Raw genomic sequence first — 21,678 nt, 5'->3', positions numbered from 1 at the left:
ATTTCTTAACCTCTTTGAGCCTCAGTTTCTCACTAATGAGCAGGATACCTACCTAATGAGGATGTGAAGATGAAATGAGATAATCCATCTAGCTTTAGATGTATTTTCCTACACAGAAATTTCTTAAAAGAATCATCTCCATCGAATACCCCTGCCTAGCATATCATCAGTGCTCAGTAGAAAACTGTTCCCAACAAAAAAGTGACAGTGAGAGCCAATGAGCAGGGGTAGGAATGTGTGCAGTGTTGGAGGCCCCATCTTCAGGGAAGAGTTCGTGTTTGTTAATTCACTCATCAGTTACTGTCATTCTCTTGGTGCCAGGCCCTGAGCTGGGCTCTGGAAGCATGGAGATGACCCTGAACTGGAGGACCATCGGTGAGGAAGACAGCCAAAACCAGAACGTTCTAACAGACTGTTCAGAGCCTAACTGGTCTTGTGTTTGTTGTCTATCTCTCCCCTCCCCACTCCCACCTCTCCCCCTGCCCCCAACCCAATATAAGCTCCATGATAGCACAAACCTTATCTGGCTTGTTTTCAGCTGTCTTCACAATGTCCAAAACAATGTCTGAAACACAGAAAGTGCCAAAGAAACATTTGTTGAACGACTGTGTATATGAGCACTAATAATAGAGGCTGTAGAAGTTGCTGTGAGAGCATCAAAGAAGTCTTCGCTAACTCTGTCCTAGGAGTTAGAAGTTTCTCAGCAAGGGCCATTTAAACTGGGCCTTGATGTATGTATAGGAGATCAGTAAGTGGAAAAGGAAGTAAAAGGACATCCAGGCGTTGGGGCCAGTTGAAAACGAGGTGATTTCAGGGACCAGTGAGTAATTGAGTGTGACAGGAATGTAGAGTGCAGGGGGGAGGAAGAGTGGAAAGACACAAAGCTGGGGAGATAAGAAGGGCTGTCAAAAAGTCTCCTTATTAAAATCTAACCACCTACCCTGATGTAATACTCTGGAGAGGATAGTGTTTCCAGCCCTCGCTGTTGCCCCAGGAAGTCCCCTCCCTTCAAAAGTTAAGGGTCTTATCAGGAAAGGGGTTAAAGGTCTAGTACCCACTGAGAAAGGGGACAGTCATACCCCATAGTTCCTAGAGTTGTCTGAAGTTGGGGTAAGGGTGGGACAGGGCACCTCCCAGATTTGGGCGAGTGCTACATGCTGCCCCCTTGTGGCCTCAGCAGAATTAAGCAGTAAGGAGGCTGGCCAGGTGGTCTGTTCATAATCCCAAGGGCCTCCAGCCCCCAGCATCGCCTTCTGGGAAACCCTGTCACACACACACACACACACACACACACACACACACACACACAGACACACAGACACACACACACACACACACACACACACACACACACCACCTTTGGCCAGATTCATGGAGTGACCTTGCGCAAGTCACTGCACTTCACTGGGCCTCCTATGTCTCCATCTGTAACACAGGGATCACCATCCCTCTTCCTGTCTCCCCTTGCAGGGTCATTGTGAAGATCATTGGGAGGACACATGCTGCAAGTGCTAGGAAAAATGTTTAAGAGTGCTCCGGATGTAAGGGGATCGTGCTGGGTATTAGATAGGGGCTCTCTTGGGCAGCACCAAAGTGTTTGTTTACACCCGCATGGGCCCTGCTGGCGGGGAAATTTAAAGGGAACGTGCTCAGTAAGGCAACTGATCAAAACATCTCCAAAATAAGAATGGAAGTCTGTAGGAAAATGGGGACCCACTGACTGGTCTGAAATTTCAATTATGCTTGGGTTTTCAGGAATGGGTGGAAGAGCAGCAAGATGGGACTGTGCAGTGACCTCAATATGAGAGGTTAGCCAGGAAATGAAAAGAGCTGAGCTTCTGCCTTTTCCGAGCCCAGCCTCCCTTCTGGGTGCTTCTCATTCACAAGTGCTCTCTTGAATCCTCTCCACGTGGGGCTGGGCACGTGCTGTCAGTGAATTACCTGCAGGTCTCACTGAGACGTGTTTGGGTAGAGGACAGTGGGAAAGGCCAGATGATCCCCCTCAGAGAAAAGTCCAGGGCTAGAATGAAGGGGGCAGACCTGACTTCTCATGGTGACAGTATCACCTGCTTCATCTACCTTGACAACACTGGAGGGGTACCATGTATCCAAAACCTTACAGCTAGGAAAGTCTTTGCTTTTGCTAAAGAATGTTACCTTTCTTTCTTTTAGATGTGAATCTCTTACCTGGCCCCATCTCTCTTTTTGCTTTGGTGGTCAGGAAGCTCAGGATCGAACGTGAAACCTAATTTTAAGAACTCTGTAGGTCTTTGCAGCCAGAATATTTGTTCTTGTTTTCGATGATCCTGATTTCCTACTCAACAGTATTCTTCCTAATTCTCATCTGTCATATTTTTTCACTGTGTATGTTTTCAATGCAAGCCGTCTTAATTTTTCTTGTGGAGTAAGGTAAGGTACACTTAGGTAAGTAACTGAAAATGAAACAGATGAGACAGATGTCCAAGTGCTTACCATGGTTAACAGTGGGGGATATTCGGTGAGGGAATTATGAGAGCATCAGGGTCAGACTTGAAATAACTGAATATTAAAGCCTCTTCCCTATCTCTGCCTCACACTGTAAGAGAGTCCCAAAAAGAAGGGAGCTGCCTAAGGTTTTATGACATATTACTGACTGAGAAGAAATCAGTACTTTTCCTGGCAGCCAGTTCTCTGCTCTTCCCATGACAACAGGCCTCATTCTGGCTGTAAATGGCATAGTGAAGGGAAGAAAGACAGCTCACCACTGGCCTCTATGGCCAACAGAGGCCATGAAGAAGTGGAATGCTCCTTCTGTTCTCCCTACTTTCAAGCCCTGGCTGTAGAACCCTTCTGACCTGCTGGCTGACAAGGGGCTTGGGCTACCCTCCATGGCAGATGCCATCCATGCCTTTGGTAACGGGCATGGTCACAGCAGGCAGCTCAGAGTGCCAGCCTGTGCCGAGCGAGACAGGAGTGGAGGGATGTACTTCAGTCCTTGCTTAAGGACAGAGAAAGCTTTCTCCATGAGAGATGCTCTCTTCACCCTCAGCCAAGAAGGACACAGGCTGAATCTGGCCCATGTGTCATACGTAGTCCAGGAAATAAGGCAGGCAGGCAACTCTGAGCAGCAAACATTCTGATGAAGTTCCTTTTTAAAATCAGCTGAAGATCTCAATTTGAATCAGACATGCAGCTCAAGTTCCCTTAGCTTTGGACATCCCCCCTCCTCATAAAGGTGTCCCCCTCCTTCACAGACACCCAACCTGAGGGCAGACAAACCTTTCCAAGCCTTTCCCAAGCAAAGTGGTCCCATGAATGTCCCCAGACACAGAAACCCAGACTCCAAATTATCTAAAATGAGATTTATTGCATTTCATGCAGTTTGAAGTCCATGCAGCAAAGGAGACTAGCACAATTTTTAATGCATTTAAAAATAAAATAAAATTAAAACTGGGGGGTGGGGGGCAAATGCACAAAGTCCTAGTCTCCTTGAGTCCCTGGAAGAGAAGGGTTTGGGAATGAAACCATCCACTCCCCATGGCAAATAAGTCTCTTAAATGCATGGAATGTTTCCACGGCCTCTGATGCAAATCCACAGAGCTCTGGGGCAAGAGCAGGGACGCGGGGAGAGGAGCACTAGTGAAAATGAAGCTACACACGGTCACCTAATTTTACCTGAGGGCAGAACAAGGTGGTAAATCCTGGGGCAGCAGCTGTTCTAAGAGTCAGGAGATTACATACACCCCTGAGGAGATCTGCTCCTAAAAGAAGTGGCAGTAAGAACCAAAAAAAGAAAAACAAAAGAAATATTTCTTCAACCACACGCTTCAAGAAAATGCCATAAATATGTTATTTAATATTTTCATTTCATAGCATTGGACACACAGCTCAACATATTGAAATATTGATTCCGTGGAGAAAAAAATGGGAAAAAGGAAATAAAAAATATTGCATCTTTCTGTTGGAGAATCTCGGCCCCCAGGCGTCGGGCGTAGTGCACCAGTGTCCTAGCCTGCAGGAGGCGCTGAGGTCGGCAGGGTCCTCTGGGGAGGGAGGCTGTGCCCATTGCCCGGGGCTGTATGGCAAAAATTGTGTTGGGTGTCCTTGGCCTTGCCAGCTCAGGCCCTCAGTCGCCGGTCACCTGGGGGGCCTGCCCGTCGGAGGGCTGGTTGGCTGACTGGATGAACATGGGTTGGGCGAGATCCTGGCCGGCAGGCATGGTGACTTGCTGGATCTGGTAGAGCTGCTGCGAGGGGTGGAGAGGAGAGAGTGAGGTCACCCCTGGGAGAGGGGCATGCAGCTCCCTATGGGCCTCGAGTTGGTTGGGGGCCCCAGATACCTCAACCACCACCCACTGCAAGGCGTCAGAGGGAGGAGGGGAAGTGGAGCTCTGCTGCGGTTGGGAGCAGCAGACACAGGAGGCACCAGCCCGGTGTGAGGGGGTATGTGTGGTGGGCGGGGAAGAGGTGCAGGGAGTTGCATTTCCTGTGGCTTTCACTTCTCTGGGCTCTGCCTCTCCCGTTAGCTCAGAGCCTCGAGCTTGCTGCACGCTGTTCCTCTGTGACAAACACAAGCAATTCGAACCACTGTACCAGCAGCTTGGAAGTCAGCATTTCCCCAACTCAGTAATCCTCACTGGCAGGGGCAGTAGGGATTACCCCCTCTCCTCTTTTCCTCAGAATATCTGGCTCAGGCTGAGGCTACACTGAATCTCCATCTCCTGCATGGGCCCTGATGGGGAGGCAGGTCACCTGGGATTAAACGCTTACTACAGCGAAGACCCGCGAAGATGCTCGCGTAGCCACTACGGAAGGTTAGGGCCAACTGGACATGATTTCTCAGGTGTTTCCAAAAGAAACCAAAAGCTAAGACCCCCTGCCACAGCAGCCCTGGCACGTGAGCCTGGCATCTGGTGCTGGCAGAAGCCAGAGTTGGGTCCTGATGCCAGCTCCTCTCCCTTCTGGGCAGCAGAGAACATAGGCTTAGGCATGTCATCCTATCATGTCCTCAGGGGTCTCTGGGAAGATAGTGCGAAGGGAAGGGGGGCAGGAAAAGGGAAGATCCTTTCCTCACGAGTTTAGAATTACTGAATTCCAGGCACCTAGAGAGCTTGAGAGGTCACATGTTCTCTGCATTTCAACTAATCCATGCGATTAAAAAGAGCATGGCTTAGAGAAAAACTATTCTTAAAGAAAGGAAACAGGAGACCTGCATGCTAGTCCTGGTTCTGCAATGAACAGCTAAGCAAGCACAGACAAGGCACTTCCCACCTCCAGGGCTCAGTTCACTCATCTGTAAAACGGGGACTGGGGCTACCTAATGTCTAGGATTATCGTCAACTCCCACCAAGTCTGTAAGTCTAGAGGATAGGCAAGACTGTTGTGTTAACAATTTCTGTCCACTCACTGTTAACAGATGATGGGACAGCTGCCCTAGCCAGGCAAACCCACAGATGTCCCCTGCTACCCTGTCACAGCTCCTCACCCTCTGCTCCTGCCTAGGCCGGGTGTCCTACCTGTCCGTCCGTGAACTGGCTGAACTGCTGCTGTCCTTGCTGGACCTCTGTCTGTGTGATCTGTAGGAACCAAGACGGCAAAGCAGGCAGATCAGCTGCAGGGTCTGGTCCACCAGCCCACCAGCCCACCAGCCAGGAGAGGGTCGTGAAGATCAAATGGACAATGCACATAAAGTGCCCAGAATGAGGCCGGGCACAGAACAGGGGCTCGATGAGCAGCAGGAAAACAAGGGTCCCTCCCCACCCCCTAGCACAGACAGCTACTCAGCATTGGCACCACACAGAGGACCCCGGAGCATGCAATATATACAACTTCTGCAACCATCTCTCTTAATGTCCACCTAACCACCCCCACCCCACCGAGACCAGCCCCTTACTAAAAAAGTCTTTCTGGGGCCTGAGGCTCTAGTCAAACAAAAACACCTAGCTCCTAGGTACTGATAGGACAGGGCATAACATTTATGGTTTAGGCAGAAACCCTAAGAGTCTGTCTTTCAACCAGTGAAGGCAGATTGCAAAACACTGGGCAACGTGGTGAGTGGTCCCTTTCATTCTTGGAAGGTGGGCTCCAAACCAAACCCGTATCACCCAGATTATCTGACTGGAATATGAAACACCCTGGCGAGCAGGTGGCCTTGGCCCTGGAAGCCCTTGTGGCAAACCTATGAAGTACTTTTTCCGAGAGAGGCCACGTGCAACCCTCTGGGCCAAGGCAGGGGGCGGGGGGTAAGGAAAACATTTATCACATGTACTTAAAATCTTATGTGGGCATTTTAAATACATTTTAAAGGAAATTTACGGACATGGAGAACTGCATCATATAATGCCAGTTGCTGCAGACAGCTTGGTAGACTAGAAAAAAGACTGAAGAATGTTTGTGTGCGTATATGTTATCTATGGAACATTTGACTAGCTAATGTTTTCTGTGTACCTTCTCCTGGAATCATCACAGCCACCCTGCAAGGTAAGGACTGTCTTCTCGAGTGTCCTCACTATGGCCAAAAACAACCCATCGGGCCTACCCATGAGGCTATGAGGAAAACAAGGGGACAGGTATGAAAGGGCTTCATGAGCGTTTCTTACTAGTGTTCTTTGTTTTGGGTCTTTCTCCTCCCACCTGCTTGAGGGCAGGAGCTAAGTTTTGTCTATCTCCCAGTGCAAAGTAAGTATTGAAGAAATATCTGCAGAATAAATGAATGAGCCTGAGACAAATGGAAAATATTCGTCAGAGATGAGAAGGTTTTAACTGTGCCCTGTGGCCAGCAGGATTGTCCTTCACATCAGTTGAGAGGAGTTTCATTCACCTTTAAATTCCATTTACATGTTAACATTCATTCAACATTCATTCAACGAACATTTACTGAGCACCTACAAAATGCCACGTTGTTATAATTACAATCTGTTGTTACATAGACTCTGTCCTCAGGCACCCTCTTCTTGCTTCACTCCTTCCTCTCTATACAGCCAACTTTCCCCACTTTCTGGCTTTAGTTCCTGGTCTCAAAACTGACCTCTGGGGAACCAAGAACTCTTCCTTCTCATTTCCTCCCACCCTGTGCCACAGAAAGTTTCTGGATCCCAGGCTAGAATCTTACAAGTTTAAAAAAAAAAAAAAAAAAAAGAGGGGTACACTAAAGGGTGGGACCAATCTTGAGATCTGATTCCATGTCAATGGTCCCCAGGAAATTAGGGAAAAGCCCAAATCCTTATGCAAGCCAAGGAATGGGTTTAGAGTGGGCCTTTAAAGATCCCAGAGACTATATGGAACTCAGAAACCCTGCTTTTGGCTCATTCCTCATATTTTCCCAAATGACATCTTTGGAGACCTGCTCTACAAACTCAGCTCTGTCACCACTGTCAATAGATACATCACCAGAAATGCAATTGGGCCAGACGAGTTCAGCTCTTTAACGATTGCTTCTTTTTTTGGGTCTGAGGCAAAAGAATTGATTAACAATGCCTCCCCTTGTCCAGCATCCCCCGTCCCCTGCAAATAATACCCACATCCCCCAATCCCCAAGCCCAGGGAGGCAGCCCCCTCAGCACCTGTGGCTCAGCCTTCAACATCTCAGGGCATGAGAGGAGATGAGGAGGGCAGTCTCTGGTTACGGGTGCATGAGAATGTAGAAGTAAAAACCTAAGTAGCTTTCCAAAGGGCACAGGAGGTGCCAGATCACAACAGTCATCCAGGTTTAAAGATGGAAACTCAGCCTGACGATGAGGCAGTCTGTCAGAAGGCTTCCTCCAGTCAGACCTGCGCACACACACATTGGGCTTTCTTCAAGTATCCTTGAGGCTTCCCCTGCCTTGAGTTTCCTTGTCGCTCAAGAGCACGATGGTAAGAGACACACTTTGAATCCAATCCTCCGATAAACCCCATCTGTCCCTTGGGGTGCAGAACAGATGTGCAGGGGGTGGAGGCGGCTCTTGCTGAAGGATGGGGTGGCGAGAGAGTTGTGTGCTGAGCACTCCTTTGTCAGAAGCCAGCTCCTGCTGGTTCCCAACTCAAGCCCTGAATCTCTGCAGCACATACCTGTTGAGCATTGGTGGCAAGCGTCTGGATCTGTCCCTGCACAACTTGGGTGCCTGATACAGGCTGGGCTAAGCGAATATACTGCAGCTGGCCGGCATTCAGCTGCACCTAGGCAGGGTCAGAGACAAACAAACCACCGGAGACTGAATGCAACCTCAAACAAGCAAACTTTCCATGACAAGAAATGGTGACTGTCCCCTACCCGCCCCCACCCTGACCCCTCCAAAAAGGCCGACCCTGAAAAGTTCCTTTTTAACAGAGACCCAAACAAGCAAAACCATAATATCCCTACCCCGTAAGTCATACAACACAAAAGAGAATATGTTCCTTGAATGGACTTGGGGAAAAATTCCCAGAGGATCTTGTCATATATGCGAGGACAGCATGGCTGGACCCTCAACATTCACTGGCTCTTAGCTATTTGCTCACAGTTTATGCTAAGATTTGATGCCAAAAGCTGTCTGACATTATCAGAACGCTTATACCTTAAGTGTGGGGCCTTTCTCCCCTCCGTCTCCACCCTTCCCCACCCCTGTTCCCGGGACGGCTGATCTAATACTGAGAAGAGCCCCAGAGTCTGCCAGGAGCCTAAAGCAGATGGCCATCACCCCGCACCACAGCCCTAGAACTGCCCAGCCCCATGCTGCACATCTTGGAAGAGAAAGCTGGCCCGCTTTACTATCTCTGTCCCCAAGAGCCAGGACCAATAGGGGTCTGTGGGACTTTTAGGATCCTTGGTGTTCAGCACTAGCTTCTGGCCAAATACCTCCCAAAGGGAAGCTGAATCAATAAACCTTTCACATAAAACCCCATCGTGGGAAACCAAAGCTACAAAAATGCCCTTAGAGTCCCTCATGCTTAAGATTAAGTCTCAGATAATACAATAATACCACATGCTGCATTTAATTGTGTGCTAAAAGCCTTAACTCAGGCTCTTAATGCTACAGCGTACCATGAAAGCATTAGTGCTTCGAGCATGGGGATGAGGAGAGGACCAAGGCAGCTACAACGTGAGAGGAACTGTGGCTCAGCAGAGAAAACAGTCAGCAAAGGAGGACTACGGACAGTCACACTCAGGATGTGGGGAATGAAAGCGGCTCCAGGAGGACCAGCAGATTTGGTCTCTCTCTATCTGGAGGCCCAGACATCACCCTCCCTGGCTGCCTAGCCTGATTTTCTTGTAAGGGTGAGCCTCTTGAGGGTAACAGACAAGTCATGCCTCTTTGTCCTGGAGCAAATTTTCCCCTTGCCTTCAAGAGCTAACCTCATTGCAGGGGCTTTTACTTCTGTGAGGAAAATGCTGACAGGATGAAGCTTCTGCATGCAGTGTTAAATCAAACTGCTTCTCTGAAACTTCAGACTCAATGCGGATTTGAACCATGAAGAAAAGACTAACACTGAAGTTCCTGGTAGAACATTCCAGAATTGTCCACTTAAGGCAAGATGGAGGGACACAAAATCTAAACCCATTAATAATCTGGTTCAAAGGAGACAGGGCAAGGTATTGTGACCTGTAGTCATTTCTCTCCTGAAAACATGCCAAGAGGAGCTGCTGGGAAGTTGTGATGCCAAGCCTAAACTCCCCACTACATCCCACAATGCGGCTTCCAGGCAACATTAAGTTGCTTACGGGGAGGAAGACAGCTGGGTGGAGGCTTGGGAAACCTCATCCGCCAAGACTGATGGTCGCTGGTCCCAGGAGTCACCAGAACTCCTGACAAGGAACATGGGATGAAAGACCGAAGCCTCATCCCAGGAGTGGGGGAAGGTATACTGCTGGCCATAGGGATTTTACATTTCCCAGCTGGGAAGAGCTCTTTTGCAGAAACTCAAATGTGACTGAAAAGCTGTGAGCCAAACAGTTCCAAGCAGTTCTTAGAAGCAAGCTCTTCTTTCAGGCTTGGGTTTAGGTACTGGTGATGCTCTGCCCTTCAGTCCTCTACCACAAGGGTAGGCCTGGGGACCCTCACACCTTTTTAAAATTACAGAGCAAAGAAGCCTACCCCCTGGGCTTTCAAAAGAGGAGCAAAGCTTCCTTCCTAAAGGTCATCACTAATACAAGCACTCTGGTGAGTTTAGGAATGCAGACTCCTGCAGAAGGTATACAGTGAAGACCAGCTCCTAAATTCTGCAACAAGTCTTCTGTGCCCCAGAGGCTTTAAAAGACTCAAGTTAAAGTTACTACAAAGTGTGAACTCTTCTCTGGCTTAGCTGAACTTGTTTTGGTGCCCTCACATGCAAAAATGAGAACCATTTATGAGAGAAGTCATGGGCTGGTGGCTGCAAGGAATCTGGAATTGATGGGGGGGGGGGCGGGGCGCGTGTGTGTGGCGCCACCACCCCCAGCCCCACCCCGTGCGGGAAGGAAAGGGAGGGGGGAAAGGGAGATGGAGCGGGGGGTCGGGGGGGGGGGGGAGAGAGAGACAGAGATGAAAAGGAAAGAGATAAACAGAGGGATGCACACACTCCCCTTTCCTAAGCTTTCTCCTGGCCTATTACTCTGTTAAGAAGAACAGTCCCCAAAACAGAGTTGAGGATACTTTCTGAACTTTCTTCAAAGAGGAAGTGGTTAACCAAGTCCAAGTGAGTTTCTGTATCTGCCTACATTTCATTTACAATAGGAAGGGCAAGGGGCAGGAACAGGCCTGCTCCATGTCACTCATTTTCCACATTTTTTTGTGGCAAATTGACCGATGAATAGATGGCAAGTGTTAAGATAAGGACCTTTTTTTTTTTTTCCACCAACGAACAAGTACAAGTGAAAAAGCCAACAAATCTAAGAAATGAAATCCCTCAAGGCACACAGGAAGTAGCAGTCCACAGTGAAGGAATGGATAAGTTAAATGAAAGCCAAAAATACACTTTGCTGCAGGCTCCACTGGGAACTGACTCATGAATATGCAACAAGTGTATTTATGGCCTTCTCTATACACCTCCCTCTTATTCTCTGCAAATCAAAACACAGGACTAGGACTGCCTCACAGGGCCTTTGGGCCTTGGCACAGAATAGTGGTTACAATGATTTCTCTGCGTAGGCGGAGTGAGGGGAAATGGAGAGGAGCTGCCCTATCGTGGTGAGCCCGAACCTGGATTAAAGGAAAGCAGGGCGTATACGGTGAAGCAAGTTGTGGTCTGGGGTAATGGGAATATAGGTTTATAACAAAGTGTGTGTATGTGTGTGTGTGTGTGTGTGTGTGTAAAATCTTTAACTATTTCCTGTTATACTGTTAAGCACAGTGCCACGCAGACCTTAAGGCAGGGCAGGACTTACCGGGATCTGCTGGATCTCTCCTGTGTTCGTAATGATCTGCTGCATCACCTGCATGGTCTGTCCAGTGCCACTCTGGGCCTGCTGGGCTTGACCTTGCGGCTGGGCCTGGACAATCTGCACCTGTTGACCTTCTCCAACCTGCATGGTCACGGGTGTGGTCTGGAAGGAAGAGTCATGAGAAAGCTGACTGAGCTCCAGCCCAGAGCCATTAGGCCTACCAAGGGGTTAATAACGAGCAGTTAAGCAGGAGCAAACCCCTCCATGAATGCCTGATCTCATCGCAACACTAACAATACTCAACCTACAGAATCCCTTGGGCTTAGAGCACTGTTAAAGTCACTCTCCAAAATAAAAGACAGGAAGGCCAAATGGATTTTTAGACTCAGAGTACAGAATATTTGCCTCGGCCCCAAATACCTCTATGCTTCAAATGTTGCAACTCTTCACAGCCCCTTCAATGATAGAAAGGCACATACGGTACAAGAGAATCAAAAGCAACCACGATAATTTGCCTGAGACATGGCTGAAGTCAAGTCTGGAGCAGGTGAGTTTAGAGGGCAAACTAAATGGAAAGTGGGGTCAGTATGGGTTAACTAAGCTCAGGACCCTGGGCTCCTTCTCACTGGAAGAAACATAAAGGGCACACTGGCTTTCACCCCCATTCAAGCAGCAGAGCGACTCCAGCCCACTCTGGCCAGCCGGCTGCTCTGGATCACAGCACTGCTTCCCATGGGGGAGGCAAACACCCTTAAGAGCTGGACACTGTTAAGACCTGGACCTTAACTGAGGCTACCTGTAAGAAACGGAATTTAATAAAGCCAGAATTTTAACTTTCTAGAAACAGGAATCGCAGATTTAAGGAATTTCTGTCTAATGTATATGAAGATTCTGTATTTCACACATACTTAGAGGACTGCCCAATGAAACTTGCTCCTTTGAGAGACAGTAGATTCAAACTGTCAAAAGGATCAGTCATTTCTTTAGATCTCAAAACTTTAGCCCTAGATGTGACCTTTACAGATCCCAGGATATCTTGTTCATCTGGTGGTGGTGCTAGTGGAGCCTTTTAACCACACCTGCACCCCAACCCCTCACTTTGGATATGATTTCTCCCCACTCTGAATTAAGAATCACCTCTTAAGACAACTCTGAGAGTCTTAATGAATCCTGGGCTTCAATCGATGCTGTTAATTCTGATGCTCTCACTTTCTGACTGCACAGGTCTACTCTGCATCTAAAGTTACAAGGGAAGGGGATATGTTCTGAGAGCTGTAGATGGGACTCAAGGGATTACTAGATAAGGAGAAATTACTAAAAACTGCAGGAGGGTAGGGAAGAAAGATGACAGAGGGCAATACATGCAGTGGGTTAGGTCAACAGGAAACATCTCCTATACTCACACCATGATTTCCAACTCAGCCTGTTCCCCAAACCTCCAGTAATAAATGTTTCCAATTTTATGACAGAAAACACAGGATTCACTTTAACAAAATATGCTTTTCTTCCAACTTTAATATATATTGGTCCTGCGAAGATATCTGAACTCAATTTGAAACGATTCCTATAGGTCCAGGGAGGTGTGACACAGCACAAGGCCACCCTAAACCAGCCAGACAGCGAAACAACAGAGATGCTGGGAGGAACCAACTTCACCGCCCTCACAAGCCTTATCAGCTCCAAGCTGAGCAAGTCTGGGGTGGCAAAGAAGAGGCAGGTGAAATTCTCGCTGACTAAAAAAAATGCATACTGCCAACTCATCACTGTACTACCAACTCAATTTCCCCAAGAGGATTTCCAAGGTATTTCTAAATCATTTCAGGAAAACGAGGGCTCGTGTTAGCATGGCAGATGCCCTGCTGTCAGGGCACAATAGCCATGAGCTTCTTAGAATTGTCAGCCAATCAGAGCCAGCTCTTGGCAGACTCCCTTGAAGTTTGCTCTGTACAGGGATAAGCCTTTGGCAGGTAAAGCTCTCACCACTGCAGAGGCACAAGCATTAGCCAAAGAAGGTCCCTCAGGCATCATGGTGCAGTGGATGCCTTGAGGCAAGGACTGGGCTGTGGTCATCTTTAAACCCCGTCTGCCTAGCACTGTGTCTTGCAAAGAGCAAGCACTCAATAAATTTCTGTTACATGGATAAGAAAACAAGCAGGGAATAAATCCTAAAATCATAATTAATATTTAAATCTACCCCTGTCCCAACCTTTTTTTCTTTAGGAAAACCCAGCTCCTTACTAGAATACACATGGCTGTTTGGGATGTGTCCTCTGCCTATCTTTTCAACTTGCCTAGACGTTCAGCTATGCTGACTGTACCCTCCCCTCCTACCATTCCCTGTGCTGTTTCTCACCTCCAAGCCTTTGCTCGTGCTGTGCCCTCTCCTGGGAAAGCCCTCCTTCCCTCTTTATTTGATTCATTTCCATTGTTCCCTCTAAGACTCATATTATTCCCTTCAGGGAACTTTCTCTGACATCTTCTTCCACCTCCCTCACATCTTTGTTAGGTACCCCTTTTGAAGTGCTCCCATAACACCCTCTACACAATCCTAAGAATATCTTACACTTCCCACGTGGCAAGTGGTGTAACCTTCAAGTATTTGTAGCCCCAACTAGATTCTTGAATTCTTAAAAATAGGGACTGTTTTATTCATGTTTGTATCCCCAACACATAGCATTGGACTTTATCTAAGAGGACGTTCAATGTTTGATGAATAAATAAATTAATGATTGGCAGGGAATCTGGAGTCAGAGCTCACAAAACATAGTTCTCCCTAGGGGCAGGACAGGGATAAAGACGCAGAAGTAGAGAATGGACTTGAGGACACGGGGGTGGCGGGGAAGCTGGGACGAAGTGAGAGTAGCATTGACATATATACACTACCAAATATAGATAGCTAGTGGGAAGCAGCTGCATAGCACAGGGAGATCAGCTCGGTGCTTTGTGACCACCTAGAGGGGTGGGAAAGGGAGAGTGGGAGGGAGGCTCAAGAGGGAGGGGATATGGGGACATATGTATACGTATAGCTGACTCATTTTGTTGTACAGCAGAAACTAACACCACATTGTAAAGCAATTATACTCCAATAAAGATGTACAAAAACAAAAACAAAAACACAGAGTTCTCTTCAGCCTCTCATGATCCCCAACAATGTGGATGTTACTGCTTTCAGACAGAGAAGGAATCTTCTGATTACTATTGTAAAAAGAGAAAGTCACCTGACACAAATTTGGTGGGACACAGAAATGATGGGGAAAAGGGGAGGAGAGGTATGCAAGCTGGCAATGATGCCTGATCTCCCCCTTGAGGGTACAAATTCCAATTCTGGTGGGAGACACAGACAGCAGGCACGGAGTCCACTTAAAAGATGTCACTATTCTTCATGGGGGCATTATAAAGATTCTTTTCCTCCTAAAATTTTTTAGGGATCCTGGAGAATGTCTTGCTCACTGCACTTTCCTCATATGACCCACAAGGAAACCAGGGTCCAGAGAGATCAGGTGACACATCACCTCAGTGGCTGAATCTGGGGAAAAGCCCAGGTCTCCAGAATACAAATCCAGTACTCTACAGTGATCTGACTGCCCCTCTGCCCTAGTCACACTTTGCCCATCCCAAACCTAAGAGGTGCCGTCTGGCTGGGCCGGCACCCTCCGCGGTTCACAGACCTGGCCCTGCTGAGGCTGTGCAATGATGATCTGCCCGGGCTGGATGGTGGTTGTGGAGCTGGTGGTCTGCTGGCCTTGCTGCTGCCCCTGGACCTGGACGGCAGTGGGCTGCTGAGCCAGCGTGAAGTAGTACTGGACGGGCTCGGCAGGAGTCACAGACTGGCGCACCTCCTCCTGTGGGGCAGAAGGAGGGGCAGGTAAGAGGAAAAGAACCGGCTCAGCAGCCGCCACAGTGAATTTCCACTCTTCCCCCAAACGGGCTCTGTGCAGTTGCCTGCTGAATGCTGAGCTCTCCACATCTGAAGCCAAGAGAAAGTGGAATTCGAAGAGACCAGTTGCGCTAAATCAAACTAAAAATAACAGATTCCATAGGCTTCACAAAACATACAGCCAATTTTCTGAAGTACCGAGTAATCACCCACTGCGTGATGAGTTGCAAATGGGCAAATAATTACCGTAACTAAAAACCACGCACTAGCAGTGCTTGATAGTAAATGCCGTCAAGGCCTATGATCTGAGAACAGTGCTAACGGCAAGCACCCCAAATACCATGCTCTCAGGCTGGCTCCCAATCTCCCAAACAGGCAGCACTCTCCGTATTTCGCTCCCACCACCTCAGGAGGGAAAGAGCAGGGGAAAGGGAAACAGGGCTTTTTCTGGATTGGAATTTCAGAATCAAATGTCAGGATCAAGAACACTGGTAGGCAAGAGCCCAGCTTTTCAGAGCATGTCGAGAGCTCTGTGGTCACTGAGGCCATGTCTATCCAGCATCACATCTGGTTTGGTGGTACTTAGCCACAGAAGCGCAACCCAGGGGGCCTGAGGGACAGCCCTCCACTGGGGTGGCCTCTGGCCGATCTGCTGGGTGAAGAGACCGTTCCTTCTTCAGCTGACGTTTTCCATGGCAGAAGGAGTAAACAACCCTCTCCCAGCCACCTCGAGCTCACAGCTGAGAGTGTAGGATGTTTACACACACTACGGCATGGTTACAGCCTGAGGGTCCAGGGGTGGCCGGCCCCTGACCACTGACACAGATCGGCGTCTGCTCCGGAGGGCCCTGCGACACATGGTGCCCTGCCTGGGACAACAAAAACAACAGAAACATACAACCACTTGGGCTTGTTGAGCAAAATATCAGCTAAATTTACTCACTTCCATGTTCTGGACTAAGTTTGCCATGTTCAAGGAAAGAGGAAAAGAAGATACTTCTTGAAGGTATAGAGACCCTGTGGACCAAAGCTCTCCAAAGTGACATTTACAAAGTTGGTACTGACCCCATCCCCAATCTGTGCTTCCACAGTCCGTTTCTCATTACACTTTTTTGTACTTGCTTGCCAAATTCCACTACTTTCCCTGCTAGAATGAAAGCCCTATGAAGGCAAGGCCTCGCTCTCTCTTGCTCTCCACTGTCCCTACCACCTGTCTCCTTGCAGGCACTCAATAAGTAGCTGCTGAATGATGAATGGATTCATAGAGCCAGGCAGACAACTGGAGGTAGGAAAGTACTTTTTTTAACTCAAGTTGGGAGTATGACAAAGTCTCTTGAATCCAACAGCTGTTAGCAATAGAAAAGAGTCCCTAATTTCTTGCTACCTCTAGGATTCTGTGGCCATAGTGCAGGAGACACTCCTGTCCGCTAAAGAACGGGGTTGGGTATTCTTTTGCTTGCCCGGTGACTGGGGGCCCAGGATACTAAAACTAGGACTCCTGATATCTAGCCCCTGAGAAACTTGGATCTCTGCATGACAAGGTTCCCTAATGGCCATTCACCCAGTCTAGGCAGACACTTGTAACATTCTGGGTTTCTAAGCTAGTCCTCAAACATGAACCAACTTTCTAAGTTAACGTATTCTGTGCTTCAGGCCCAAACAGTCTGAACCCTGGACATGATCATGCTGAGGCAGAAGAAGAAGGAGGTCCCCTTTTATTTTCATCTAGGTCTCAGTTTCCAGAACAACTTAACTGTGACAACATCACCTCCACTTCAACCCCGACTTCTCACATTATAAATAAAGGTCAGCCAGTCAACTTGATCTTGGCTGTGACAGGGATAATACTGATACCCTCCTTAGCGAAGAAACAAAGGCCAACTACTCTTTTCAAGGCTCCTGAAATAGGTTTAATGAATTTATTTTCCACTCAGAACTCCCTTCCCATTCTATAAAAAACATCAACCACTAAAATCCAAACTAACTTGGAAAAGTTCTTGGGTGATGAGAGGGTATAGAGGACTAAGACCCCTAGAACTAACATGTAGGACGTCTTGGGGAGTAGGGAGCCACTGGCATTTACCAGCCCTGACCTGTCATTGTTCTGTCTCCAGTTATCCTTGACTGTAGCTAATCTGCAAGTGAATATGGTCTTTTTGCCAGACAAATAGCAAACCCTTTAAGCACCACCTTCAGAAGCTAAAATATCCCTTGTCAAAAGCTGTGAGAACATGTAAAGAGCTTCTCCTATGATGCCTACTGTATGCTCTTAAACTGTTTATGAACTAGGCAGTGTCTAGGACACTTCTGTGAGTATCAAATAGAGGCACCAAGGTTTGTGTTGTGAGGACAGGCATGACAGTTCTCAAATCACTGGAATGGAAGGAGGCATATCTAAGCTTCTTCTGCATTATGAATACTCATTCTGCCAATGGAGGTCAAGCTAGCAAGGGAATGATTATGCTTGGTTTAAAGAAATGGGTGAAGAGGAAATGACATTTCAATGAGCAGGAACTTCCAACTCACAGTTTTAATGGGGCAGAAGTCAGGCCTCAACTATCTTCTGCTTGAGTAGTCTTTACTTGCTTTCCCGAAGAACAAGAAGACATCCCCACGCATCTCAGAGAAGTCAAGGGCCTTAGATCCACAACTCAGTATTTCTGGCTCGTTTCTTTCCCCAGCAGTGGGAAATCACCCCCTGTGCTACAACAATCTCTGAATGACTGGATCAATCCAGAATGGGGCACTTGCCCAGCTTTAGCAGTGGCCTCCCCAACCAGAGTGCCTGCTCTTGGAATCTCTTCAGAAGTAGAGCCTGATAGACAACGCCAGAGAATGAGCAGCCTCACATCCTAGAGCCATCACCACAGTGCTGTGCAGCCAGCCCCAGACTGGGAAAAAGCACATTTGCTTCAGTAGCAAGAATGAACTGCTGCCTCCTTCAGAAAGGGTGAGTTTTGGAGAGTAGGCGCTTTTAAAGGACTTAAGGAAGGTGCCAGCCAATTTGGAGCTTGGGAAAACGTCATGTCTACAGAGGATTAAAAGTGCTATCTTAGAATTTCAGGCCAGCTTTCAGCAATCTCAACCTTTCAAAGGCCAGGCAGTAGCTGTCCCGAATAGGATGCCGATCAATCGCCTGAACACCTGCAAAGAACTGAACCTGTTCAGTTCAGAAACTGAGCTGTTTCAGCTAGACACACTTTAAAGGAGATGGATCATAGCATTCTGAGTCAGGCTAGGATGTAACAAGGAGCTCTCTGACACCCTAAGAGAGTCAAGCACTGAGGACGCTGGAGGAAGGGAGAGGACATGACCATTCTCTCTAGCCAGCTGGCTTGGCAGGCAGCCCCAGGGAACAAGCAGGAGTTGGTGCAAGGAGCCCGAGCAAGGCCTGATTTTGTCACAGAGCTCACCACCTTGGTTTAAAGGGGGCTTCTGAAACAAATTCCAACAAGGAGAATGGGTGAATGGTATCAACTGTTCTGAAGGAAGAGAAGTGGTCTGAGTTCTTGTTGTAGTGACTTCTCAGAGAGGAGGGAAGCACTAAGAGGAGGAACTGAGCCGTGGGCACAAACCTGCAATGTTTCAAAGGCGATGCACAGCGGGACGACCGTGGCAGCCTGCCGCTGTAAACATCCGACTGAAAGCTCCCTGGAACGCCTTACAGCTTCCAGTCAAGGATGTTTACAGTAGCAAAGACTGCCCAGAAAGAACGAAGACGCAGTGAGGCACCCCGCTCTAGGAAGGAGGTGCAGAGGGCTTGCTAACCCAAAGACCCTCAGGCAGGGTCGGGATTACAAAGGGTGTTTAAGATGCCCACTTCTCCTACACTCTCTTACTCGTTATTAACATGAGACGGCACAGGAGAATGGTCGTCACTGAATGACTCCTGTTTCTAAGGACAATACACTATGAAATAATTCATTAAAAACACTTAAAATTTTATTAACAAAACAGAGAAAGCAGATCAAGGCTCAGCTTTGCTCCTGCCAGACTCTGCCACTATTCCCCAAGCATCTCTACTACATCTAGTGAGTCATGCAATCTGCATGCCTAAAATGATGAGCTATACAGGAGAGGGGTCTATCACAATTGCAATTAAGAGCTTTATGCACCCAAAGTGCTGAAAAACAATGGTGTGACCTCTGGAGAGGAACAGACGGAAGAGCAGGAAAGGCAGACACGCACATTCTTTCTCATGACTGCTTAGAAAGGTCGCTTAAGTGGTGGTTCTCAAATATGGTTGCACATTAAAAGCATCTGGAGAGCTTTAAAAAGCACTAATGCCTGGGCCTCCCCCTCGCAGATTCTGATTCAGCTGGTGTAGGGGCGGGGCCTAAGGACTGGTATTTTTTAAACCCTAACAGGTGATTCTAATGTGCAGCCAGCGCACTGTGCAGAGAACCACAATCTAGAGTAAGAGAAAACCCAGTCCACTCACTCCAAACACCACTGTGCACACACAGAAGCTGTTTCTTGGAAATCTAAAAATCTGTAACTTGCTCTCCCATCCCAGATTAAGAACTCTGACAGACTTCCTAGGATACCTCGAAATGAGCTTCACTTTACTGTTGTAACTAAAGTCTTTCATTTTCATTTTGTCTATTTTCACTGAAATACCACCTCAGAGGCACTGAGTTAAAAGCATCCCTAAATGAGTAACAGAAGGAGATGTTAAGGATGGATCTGGTCTACAGAAAGAAAAGCAAAAGAAGAGCAAATGACTTGTGCTGAGACTGGAAAAGGAGCGTATCTGACACCAGGATGCAAGGCACTCTCTAGTCAGCAGCAGCGGCAGGAGCAATGCCTTCCCAGCTCACCTGACGCTTTGGTGGTTTCAGCTCATCTCTTGGAACAATATCGATGAGAAAGTCAAACTGATCAAATTTTGTAATTGCCATGGCGATATCATTCCTCTGTAACAAAGAAAAGCAGAGTGAAAAATTAGCCTGGGGAGAAACTAGTTCACCTGGCTTTCTACTCTCCAAGTTCCAAATAAGGTAAGACGATGACTTCTAAGCCAAACTAAATACCCATGGCCATGCCTACAGCCAAAAGAAGTACAATCAAACTCTTATAAACTTCAAATGATCAGACCTGATGGACAAACACTGACAAAAAAGAGAGAAATGTAGCTCATGCTCTACAAACTGTATATTTGAGCCTCCAACTATTACCACCTCTGCTGGATCCTAAATTATCATCCTCCAGATACATCTGTACAAATCTAGCAATCTTAACTGACACGTTTCTGGTCATTCTGTGGTTAGCAAGGTTAGACTATCATTCGACCTTATAACCTTTTTAAGGCCCTAAATAATATTTTGGCTCTTTGGTTCACAAGTAGTTATAATCTATTTTGAATCTCTTAGCTGAAATCCTAATTCAATAACTTTTTGCAATATTTTCTAGTCATTGGATCTATATATGTTAGTTCCTACAAGGCTACAATTTTTATTTTGAAATTCAAAATCACAATGTCAAATCCACAGTTTAAATCTTGTTCCACGTGACATGAACACTGGAAGTCCGAAGCCACTAGAATAGAGGCAGGGTGGGTAGAGACCAAGTCAGCTGCCTAATGCTACAGAAACCAAGGCCTGCTCTGATGGCGTTCTTTCTAAGAGTGACATTCCCTTTCTTTAAATAATAGAATCACAAGATTTTTAATTAAAAACCAACACACTATGTCTACTTAAGATTTGTGTACTTCACTGTATGACAATTTAAAGCAAAGGAAAAAAACAGAAAAAAATAGTGAACTATGGTGAGTGATACATATGTTGAAGTGTTCAGGGGAATGTAAACTTTTAAATGCATTTAAAAATAGATGACTTGGGGACTTCCCTGGTGGCGCAGTAGTTAAGAATCCGCCTGCCAATGCAGGGGACATGGGTTCGAGCCCTGGTCCGGGAAGATCCCACATGCCACGGAGCAACTAAGCCTGTGTGCCACAACTACTGAGCCTGCGCTCTAGAGCCCGCGAGCCACAACTACTGAGCCCACGTGCCACAACTACTGAAGCCCGCACACAGAGAGCCCATGCTCCGCAACAAGAGAAGCCACCGCAATGAGAAGCCCACGCGTTGCAACGAAGAGTAGCCCCCACTTGCCCACGCGCAGCAATGAAGACACAGTGCAGCCAAAAATAAATAAAAAATAAAAATAAATAAATAAACTGACTTTGGAGCAGCAATGGTGGCTATGCATATTCCAAAAAAACCCAGATGACTTGATGGATAGAGGGAAAGACAGACACGGGAACAAAACAAGTAAAATGTTAACGGTAGGATCTAGGCGGTCAGTATACAGGTGTTCACTGTAAACTCTGCTTATATTTAAATTTTTTTGTGTGTTAGCATGTTGGCTTTTCCCTCCAACATAATAAAATGTTGGAGGGAAAAGCCAACATGCTAACAGAAATCCTTAGCAAGCTCTATATATCACATCTTAAAAGAAGGTGACTCATCAGACAAAATAGGAGGGGATGGAAATTTTCCTTCCCT

At 47.3% G+C, this 21,678-nt stretch overlaps 1 protein-coding gene across 4 annotated transcripts in view; it reads right to left on the bottom strand.

Annotated features, from left to right (window-relative positions):
- Positions 1 to 3,805: 3,805 nt before the first annotated feature.
- Positions 3,806 to 21,678, bottom strand: part of NFYC (nuclear transcription factor Y subunit gamma) — a 62,785-nt gene continuing 44,912 nt past the window's right edge. For 3 of the 4 annotated variants that reach the window (XM_007164680.3, XM_007164681.3, XM_007164682.2), the window contains exons 5-10: positions 19,993 to 20,088; positions 14,964 to 15,137; positions 11,299 to 11,457; positions 8,028 to 8,135; positions 5,495 to 5,554; positions 3,806 to 4,537 (exon numbers count right to left, since the gene is read on the bottom strand). In XM_007164680.3, the coding sequence (XP_007164742.1) occupies positions 4,106 to 4,537; positions 5,495 to 5,554; positions 8,028 to 8,135; positions 11,299 to 11,457; positions 14,964 to 15,137; positions 19,993 to 20,088 (1,029 nt within the window). In that variant the 3' untranslated portion in view covers positions 3,806 to 4,105. The remainder of the gene's footprint in view (positions 4,538 to 5,494; positions 5,555 to 8,027; positions 8,136 to 11,298; positions 11,458 to 14,963; positions 15,138 to 19,992; positions 20,089 to 21,678) is intronic. The other variant, XM_007164683.3, reaches the window with a different exon arrangement.

The sequence above is a fragment of the Balaenoptera acutorostrata genome, chromosome 1 (genome assembly GCF_949987535.1).
Source record: "Balaenoptera acutorostrata chromosome 1, mBalAcu1.1, whole genome shotgun sequence".
Taxonomy (NCBI): domain Eukaryota; kingdom Metazoa; phylum Chordata; class Mammalia; order Artiodactyla; family Balaenopteridae; genus Balaenoptera; species Balaenoptera acutorostrata.
Note: the sequence above shows the minus strand (reverse complement) of the source record. Positions and strands in the feature narration are given on the sequence as shown.